The following is a 10,082-nucleotide window of genomic DNA, read 5'->3' as shown; positions in this document are numbered from 1 at the left end:
CGTGTTTGGGAAACGCTACCATATAAGGTAACCATTTTAGGGTCCTGCTGTAGGGGTTTAATCATTCTTTGCATATTTTCCTTTTGAGTGAACCCACGACTGTGTTGACGAATGACAGAGATGTGCTTGTTGCATTTTTAAAAAAAAATCATTTTCAGTCCTGTGGCCTTCATCACGGGAGATCATACGTGAATACGTTGCTGCTAAAATGACATTCTTTATGACAATACAATACATATTTCATAAAGGCAGAGTCCTACGCTGATACAGTGGCATGAAATACATGGTTTTACTGACCACATCAGGCCTGCAAGTCACATTCCGCTGGCTTGCAAAGTGTTGTGTCATTCCTATTGGAATCTAGTCATTACACATGGAACCTGTAATGGCTGACAGTTAGGAAGAATAGATATCATTCCTATTGGAATCTAGTCATTACACATGGAACCTGTAATGACTGACAGTTAGGAAGACTAGATATCATTCCTATTGGAATCTAGTCATTACACATGGAACCTGTAATGACTGACAGTTAGGAAGACTAGATATCATTCCTATTGGAATCTAGTCATTACACATGGAACCTGTAATGACTGACAGTTAGGAAGACTAGATATCATTCCTATTGGAATCTAGTCATAGGAAACTAGATATCATTTATGACTGACACTAGATCACCTGATATCATTAATGACTGACAGTTAGGAAGACTAGATATCATTCACAATGACTATTGGAATCTAGTCAATGACTGTCAGTTAGGAACATGGAATCATTCACAATGACTGTTAATGACTGACAGTTAGGAACAAGATATCATTCACAATGATCAGTTCTAGATATCATTCACAATGACTGTCAGTTAGGAACACTAGATATCATTCACAATGACTGTCAGTTAGGAACACTAGATATCATTCACAATGACTGACAGTTAGGAACACTAGATATCATTCACAATGACTGACAGTTAGGAACACTAGATATCATTCACAATGACTGACAGTTAGGAACACTAGATATCATTCACAATGACTGACAGTTAGGAACACTAGATATCATTCACAATGACTGTCAGTTAGGAACACTAGATATCATTCACACTGACTGACAGGGTTAGGAACACTAGATATCATTCACAATGACTGACAGGGTTAGGAACACTAGATATCATTCACAATGACTGACAGTTAGGAAGATACATTAGATATCATTCATTCACAATGACTGACAGTTAGGAACACTAGATATCATTCACAATGACTGACAGGGTTAGGAACACTAGATATCATTCACAATGACTGACAGTTAGGAACACTAGATATCATTCACAATGACTGTCAGTTAGGAACACTAGATATCATTCACAATGACTGTCAGTTAGGAACACTAGATATCATTCACAATGACTGTCAGTTAGGAACACTAGATATCATTCACAATGACTGTCAGTTAGGAACACTAGATATCATTCACAATGACTGACAGTTAGGAACACTAGATATCATTCACAATGACTGACAGTTAGGAACACTAGATATCATTCACAATGACTGACAGTTAGGAACACTAGATATCATTCACAAGATATCATTCATTCACAATGACTGTCAGTTAGGAACACTAGATATCATTCACAATGACTGTCAGTTAGGAACACTAGATATCATTCACAATGACTGACAGTTAGGAACACTAGATATCATTCACAATGACTGACAGTTAGGAACACTAGATATCATTCACAATGACTGTCAGTTAGGAACACTAGATATCATTCACAATGACTGACAGTTAGGAACACTAGATATCATTCACAATGACTGACAGTTAGGAACATAGGAACACTAGATATCATTCACACTGACTGACAGGGTTGGGAAGACTAAGATATCAGACTACATTACGATCACTACAATCCCCGTCCTTATAGAGTGGCAGCACAAGAGATGATTTCCATACCGTTTTGAATATTTCCTGATAACAATGTTTAATATAAAAATGTAGGTTATTGAGCCGACAACGATGGGAGCTGCACACTTAAACAGACTGTGATTCAATTGTTCGACCCCCCCTGTGGATTTCTTGTTGTGTTTTGCTTGCCAAGCATCCATGACGTCTGTTTCTGTAAATAGCCTTAAAGAAAAGCTTTGACTGTCATTTCTGTGATCATTCAGCGAGTTTCCTCCTATCAGCATCTAGCCCCAATTTCATTGTGAATAGGATTAGTTCTTTCAGAGAGAGAGAGGAGACAGAGAGAGAGAGAGAGAGAGAGAGAGAGAGAGAGAGAGAGAGAGAGAGAGAGGAGAGAGAGAGAGAGAGAGAGAGAGAGAGAGAGAGAGAGAGAGAGAGAGAGAGAGAGAGAGAGAGAGAGAGAGAGAGACAGAGAGAGAGAGAGAGAGAGAGAGAGAGAGAGAGAGAGAGAGAGAGAGAGAGAGAGAGAGAGAGAGAGAGAGAGAGAGAGAGAGAGAGAGAGAGAGAGAGAGAGAGAGAGAGAGAGAGAGAGAGAGAGAGAGAGACAGAGAGAGAGAGACAGAGAGAGACAGAGAGAGAGACAGAGAGAGAGACAGAGAGAGAGAGAGAGAGACAGAGAGAGAGAGAGAGAGAGAGAGAGAGAGAGAGAGAGAGAGAGAGAGAGAGAGAGAGAGAGAGAGAGAGAGAGAGAGAGAGAGAGAGAGAGAGAGAGAGAGAGAGAGAGAGAGAGAGAGAGAGAGAGAAGAGACAGAGAGAGAGAGACAGAGAGAGAGAGAGAGAGAGAGAGAGAGAGAGAGAGAGAGAGAGAGAGAGAGAGAGAGAGAGAGAGAGACAGAGAGAGAGAGAGAGAGAGAGAGAGAGAGAGAGAGAGAGAGAGAGAGAGAGAGAGAGAGAGAGAGAGAGAGAGAGAGAGAGAGAGAGAGACAGAGAGAGAGAGAGAGAGACAGAGAGAGAGAGAGACAGAGAGAGAGAGAGAGAGAGAGAGAGAGAGAGAGAGAGAGAGAGAGAGAGAGAGAGAGAGAGAGAGAGAGAGAGAGAGATAGAGACACACTGAAATAAAATGGTGATTAAATGCATCAATGATGGAATTTTTCCCCTTAATGAGGTCAGTGGCTGAATTAATTTGTTGTGGTAGAGAGGAGGAAGTAGAGCCCTTCAGGGATTTGACAGTTTTCCAGAATTTAGCTGGGTCCCCTATTACAATCCGAATGAGAGGTTACATAATAATCAGATTTTGAATTTCTGATTTGTCTTAATCAACAATGATTTCTCAGTTGCTGAAAAGCTTCCCAGTCCGGGGCCTAAGCCTGTGTTCCTGACCTTGAACCAAGAAACATATTTTTTTTAAATGAAAGACTTTTGAAGTGTTCCGGAGTGTTCCGGGCATTCGATCCTCCTTTAACCCTTGAACTGTTCTCAAAAGTTGAGCTGTTCTCAAAAACAAAATATTGTATTGAAGACATCTGCCAAAAAAAATAAAAATAAATAAAAGTTCAAAAAATTAATTCAGGTTCAAGGGTTAGCTGAAATACAACCAAGGGTCACTAAAATAAATATAATGTAAAACGGAGCCTGTTCACTGCAGCTCTTTGTTATGACACGATGCTTAGATGTGTGTAGTCTCACATGTCCAACACAAACTACTGGTAAACGGTCACTAATGTCTTGCGAGGAAGACACCGATAGAAACATATTTCTCTGGTGTCTCATATTTTAAATGAATCTCAATCAGAGTTGTCTTTCAAGGATATTTAGGGTTGGGCCGTGTTAGACTTATTCACCAGCTAGGGTTAGGTTTAGATCATTGCACGTGTCTTTTAGATTGTCTGAAGCCTGCGTTTCCCGATCATAATTGAAGTCACCCAGGTTAATAACTTCTGATTTAGTAAAAGAAGACAACAAACAAGTTAACTCCACGAGAGCACAAAGATTAGCTGAGGGAGGACGTCAAGACCCCTATAACAGTTATGGATACATTATTTCCCCAGACAAAGTGTCACGACTTCTACCGAAGTCGTTGCCTATCCTTGTTCGGGCGGTGCTTGGCGTTCGACGTCACCGGTCTTCTAGCCATCATAACAGTTATGGATACATTATTTCCCCAGACAAGGTCCTAAAGATAGTATCTCAATTTTATTTTGACAAGGGAAATTGCCACTCCACCACCTCTACCCTGTCTGTCAGTTCTGAACACATGATAACCTCAATATTAATACCAGAATGTCTAGATTCGTCTGCATAGATCTCGATGTAATCCAGGTTCAAGAAGTCAACTCCTAATGTTCAAATGCATCAACCCAAATCCTTTAGGATGTTTTTAAAAGTCACATGGAAGCATCAACTCAAACAAGCTACGTTCCATAGGCAGGTTGCAGAACCTGTCTGATGGTCGACATTGATAATAGTCGGTGGGGCTTTTCAGATTGCACAGAACCGCACCACTTTGGGTCTATCCCTTTTAAGTAAGAGGGGAAGAAGTAGAAACTGGAATTACCTTTCCAAGGCTGGCACCAAAGGGCCTGAGGCCAAAACCTATGTCAATATAAGGAACTCTCAGAGTAACCAATTATGGAATGTTAGAAACTGACTTAAGTTGGGCTCCGGTTGCTATGGTGCAACAACCCAGGCCCTCTACGTGATTGGAAAATCGAAGGGGCTTTTCAAGTTTACTCACATTGAAACTAAAATCACTGGGTGGGAGCAGACCACAATGCACTGGGCGGTGCGGACCACAATGCACTGGGTGGAGCGGACCACAATGCACTGGGCGGTGCGGACCACAATGCACTGGGTGGAGCGGACCACAATGCACTGGGCGGTGCGGACCACAATGCACTGGGTGGAGCGGACCACAATGCACTGGGTGGAGCGGACCACAATGCACTGGGCGGTGCGGACCATAATGCACTGGGTGGAGCAGACCACAATGCACTGGGCGGTGCGGACCACAATGCACTGGGCGGTGCGGACCACAATGCACTGGGCGGTGCGGACCACAATGCACTGGGTGGAGCGGACCACAATGCACTGGGTGGTGCGGACCACAATGCACTGGGTGGAGCAGACCACAATGCACTGGGTGGTGCGGACCACAATGCACTGGGTGGAGCGGACCACAATGCACTGGGTGTAGCGAACCATAATGCACTGGGTGTAGCAGACCACAATGCACTGGGTGGGAGCGGACCACAATGCACTGGGTGGAGCGGACCACAATGCACTGGGTGGAGCGGACCACAATGCACTGGGTGGAGCGGACCACAATGCACTGGGTGGAGCGGACCACAATGCACTGGGTGGAGCGGACCACAATGCACTGGGTGGAGCGGACCACAGATTAGGAGTAAAAAAGAACTACTGCATGTTAGGCTCTAAAACACAGATTAGGAGTAAAACAAAATTACTGCATGTTAGGGTCTTAAACAGATTAGGAGATAAACAGAACTACTGCATGTTAGGCTCTTAAAGGAGCACCGATTAGGAGTAAAACAGAATTACTGCATGTTAGGCTCTAATAGGAACACAGATTAGGAGTAAAAACAGAACTACTGCATGTTAGGCTCTTAAAGGAACACAGATTAGGAGTTAAACAGAACTACTACATGTTAGGCTCTAAAAGGAACACAGATTAGGAGTTAAACAGAACTACTACATGTTAGGCTCTTAAACACAGATTAGGAGTAAAACAGAATTACTACATGTTAGGCTCTTAAACACAGATTAGGAGTTAAACATAATTACTGCATGTTAGGCTCTTAAACACAGATTAGGAGTAAAACAGAATTACTACATGTTAGGCTCTTAAACACAGATTAGGAGTTAAACATAATTACTGCATGTTAGGCTCTTAAAGGAACACAGATTAGGAGTTAAACATAATTACTGCATGTTAGGCTCTAAAACACAGATTAGTAGTAAAACAGAATTACTGCATGTTAGGCTCTTAAAGGAACACAGATTAGGAGTAAAACAGAACTACAACATGTTAGGCTCTAAAACACAGATTAGTAGTAAAACAGAATTACTGCATGTTAGGCTCTAAAAGGAAAACAGATTAGGAGTAAAAACAGAACTACTACATGTTAGGCTCTAAAAGGAACACGGATTAGGAGTAAAACAGAACTACTGCATGTTAGGCTCTTAAACACAGATTAGGAGTAAATCAGAATTACTGCATGTTAGGCTCTTAAACACAGATTAGGAGTTAAACAGAACTACTGCATGTTAGGCTCTTAAAGGAACACCGATTAGGAGTGAAACAGAATTACTGCATGTTAGGCTCTTAAAGGAACACAGATTAGGAGTAAAACAGAATTACTGCATGTTAGGCTCTAAAAGGAACACAGATTAGGAGTAAAAACAGAACTACTACATGTTAGGCTCTAAAAGGAACACAGATTAGGAGTAAAACAGAACTACTGCATGTTAGGCTCTTAAACACAGATTAGGAGTAAATCAGAATTACTGCATGTTAGGCTCTTAAACACAGATTAGGAGTAAAACAAGTCGCTTTGGATAAAAGCGTCTGCTAAATGGCATATATTATTATTATTATTATTATTATTACTGCATGTTAGGCTCTTAAACACAGATTAGGAGTTAAACAGAATTACTGCATGTTAGGCTCTAAAAGGAACACAGATTAGGAGTAAAAACAGAACTACTACATGTTAGGCTCTAAAAGGAACACAGATTAGGAGTAAAACAGAACAACTGCATGTTAGGCTCTAAAAGGAACACAGATTAGGAGTAAAAACAGAACTACTGCATGTTAGGCTCTTAAACACAGATTAGGAGTAAAACAGAACTACTGCATGTTAGGCTCTTAAAAGCAGATTAGGAGTAAAACAGAACTACTGCATGTTAGGCTCTTAAACACAGATTAGGAGTAAATCAGAATTACTGCATGTTAGGCTCTTAAACACAGATTAAGAGTTAAACAGAACTACTGCATGTTAGGCTCTTAAAGGAACACAGATTAGGAGTAAAACAGAACTACTGCATGTTAGGCTCTTAAACACAGATTAGGAGTTAAACAGTATTACTGCATGTTAGGCTCTAAAAGGAACACAGATTAGGAGTTAAACAGTACTACTGCATGTTAGGCTCTAAAAGGAACACAGATTAGGAGTTAAACAGTACTACTGCATGTTAGGCTCTTAAACACAGATTAGGAGTTAAACAGAACTACTGCATGTTAGGCTCTTAAACACAGATTAGGAGTTAAACAGTATTACTGCATGTTAGGCTCTAAAAGGAACACAGATTAGGAGTTAAACAGTACTACTGCATGTTAGGCTCTAAAAGGAACACAGATTAGGAGTTAAACAGTACTACTGCATGTTAGGCTCTTAAACACAGATTAGGAGTTAAACAGAACTACTGCATGTTAGGCTCTTAAACACAGATTAGGAGTTAAACAGTATTACTGCATGTCAGGCTCTAAAAGGAACCCAGATTAGGAGTTAAACAGTACTACTGCATGTTAGGCTCTAAAACACAGATTAAGAGTTAAACAGTACTACTGCATGTTAGGCTCTAAAACACAGATTAGGAGTTAAACAGTACTACTGCATGTTAGGCTCTAAAACACAGATTAGGAGTTAAACAGTATTACTGCATGTTAGGCTCTTAAAGGAACACAGATTAGGAGTTAAACAGTATTACTGCATGTTAGGCTCTTAAAGGAACCCAGATTAGGAGTTAAACAGTACTACTGCATGTTAGGCTCTAAAACACAGATTAGGAGTTAAACAGTACTACTGCATGTTAGGCTCTAAAACACAGATTAGGAGTTAAACAGTACTACTGCATGTTAGGCTCTTAAACACAGATTAGGAGTTAAAAAAAACTACTGCATGTTAGGCTCTAAAACACAGATTAGGAGTTAAACAGTACTACTGCATGTTAGGCTCTAAAACACAGATTAGGAGTTAAACAGTACTACTGCATGTTAGGCTCTTAAACACAGATTAGGAGTTAAACAGAACTACTGCATGTTAGGCTCTAAAACACAGATTAGGAGTTAAACAGTACTACTGCATGTTAGGCTCTTAAACACAAATTAGGAGTTAAACAGTATTACTGCATGTCAGGCTCTAAAAGGAACACAGATTAGGAGTTAAACAGTATTACTGCATGTCAGGCTCTAAAAGGAACACAGATTAGGAGTTAAACAGTATTACTGCATGTTAGGCTCTTAAACCCAGATTAGGAGTTAAACAGTACTACTGCATGTCAGGCTCTAAAAGGAACCCAGATTAGGAGTTAAACAGTACTACTGCATGTTAGGCTCTTAAAGGAACCCAGATTAGGAGTTAAACAGTACTACTGCATGTTAGGCTCTAAAAGGAACACAGATTAGGAGTTAAACAGTACTGCTGCATGTTAGGCTCTTAAACCCAGATTAGGAGTTAAACAGAACTACTGCATGTTAGGCTCTAAAACACAGATTAGGAGTTAAACAGTACTACTGCATGTTAGGCTCTAAAAGGAACCCAGATTAGGAGTTAAACAGTATTACTGCATGTTAGGCTCTAAAAGGAACACAGATTAGGAGTTAAACAGTATTACTGCATGTTAGGCTCTAAAAGGAACCCAGATTAGGAGTTAAACAGTATTACTGCATGTTAGGCTCTAAAAGGAACCCAGATTAGGAGTTAAACAGTATTACTGCATGTTAGGCTCTAAAAGGAACACAGATTAGGAGTTAAACAGTATTACTGCATGTCAGGCTCTAAAAGGAACCCAGATTAGGAGTTAAACAGTATTACTGCATGTTAGGCTCTAAACGGAACACAGATTAGGAGTTAAACAGTACTACTGCATGTTAGGCTCTAAAAGGAACACAGATTAGGAGTTAAACAGTACTACTGCATGTTAGGCTCTAAAAGGAACACAGATTAGGAGTTAAACAGTACTACTGCATGTTAGGCTCTTAAACACAGATTAGGAGTTAAACAGAACTACTGCATGTTAGGCTCTTAAACACAGATTAGGAGTTAAACAGTACTACTGCATGTTAGGCTCTTAAACCCAGATTAGGAGTTAAACAGTACTACTGCATGTTAGGCTCTAAAAGGAACACAGATTAGGAGTTAAACAGTACTACTGCATGTTAGGCTCTAAAAGGAACACAGATTAGGAGTTAAACAGTACTACTGCATGTTAGGCTCTTAAACACAGATTAGGAGTTAAACAGTACTACTGCATGTTAGGCTCTTAAACACAGATTAGGAGTTAAACAGTACTACTGCATGTTAGGCTCTTAAACCCAGATTAGGAGTTAAACAGAACTACTGCATGTTAGGCTCTAAAACCCAGATTAGGAGTTAAACAGAACTACTGCATGTTAGGCTCTAAAACCCAGATTAGGAGTTAAACAGTACTACTGCATGTTAGGCTCTAAAAGGAACCCAGATTAGGAGTTAAACAGTATTACTGCATGTTAGGCTCTAAAAGGAACACAGATTAGGAGTTAAACAGTATTACTGCATGTTAGGCTCTAAAAGGAACCCAGATTAGGAGTTAAACAGTATTACTGCATGTTAGGCTCTAAAAGGAACCCAGATTAGGAGTTAAACAGTATTACTGCATGTTAGGCTCTAAAAGGAACACAGATTAGGAGTTAAACAGTATTACTGCATGTCAGGCTCTAAAAGGAACCCAGATTAGGAGTTAAACAGTATTACTGCATGTTAGGCTCTAAAAGGAACACAGATTAGGAGTTAAACAGTACTACTGCATGTTAGGCTCTAAAAGGAACACAGATTAGGAGTTAAACAGTACTACTGCATGTTAGGCTCTTAAACACAGATTAGGAGTTAAACAGAACTACTGCATGTTAGGCTCTTAAACACAGATTAGGAGTTAAACAGAACTACTGCATGTTAGGCTCTAAAAGGAACACAGATTAGGAGTTAAACAGTACTACTGCATGTTAGGCTCTTAAACACAGATTAGGAGTTAAACAGTATTACTGCATGTCAGGCTCTTAAAGGAACACAGATTAGGAGTAAAGCAGAATTACTGCATGTTAGGCTCTTAAACACAGATTAGGAGTTAAACAGTATTACTGCATGTCAGGCTCTAAAAGGAACCCAGATTAG

At 40.2% G+C, this 10,082-nt stretch overlaps 1 protein-coding gene across 1 annotated transcript in view; it reads left to right on the top strand.

Annotated features, from left to right (window-relative positions):
- Positions 1-5,140: 5,140 nt before the first annotated feature.
- LOC124010750 (extensin-like) overlaps positions 5,141-10,082 on the top strand; it is a 155,208-nt gene continuing 150,266 nt past the window's right edge. The window contains exon 1 of the mRNA XM_046323391.1: positions 5,141-5,317. Coding sequence (XP_046179347.1) covers positions 5,141-5,317 — 177 coding nt within the window. The remainder of the gene's footprint in view (positions 5,318-10,082) is intronic.

This window comes from Oncorhynchus gorbuscha, linkage group LG23, assembly GCF_021184085.1.
Source record: "Oncorhynchus gorbuscha isolate QuinsamMale2020 ecotype Even-year linkage group LG23, OgorEven_v1.0, whole genome shotgun sequence".
Classification (NCBI taxonomy): Eukaryota; Metazoa; Chordata; class Actinopteri; order Salmoniformes; family Salmonidae; genus Oncorhynchus; species Oncorhynchus gorbuscha.
The sequence above is the reverse complement of the archived record's forward strand: the minus strand, read 5'-3'. Positions and strand labels throughout refer to the sequence as shown.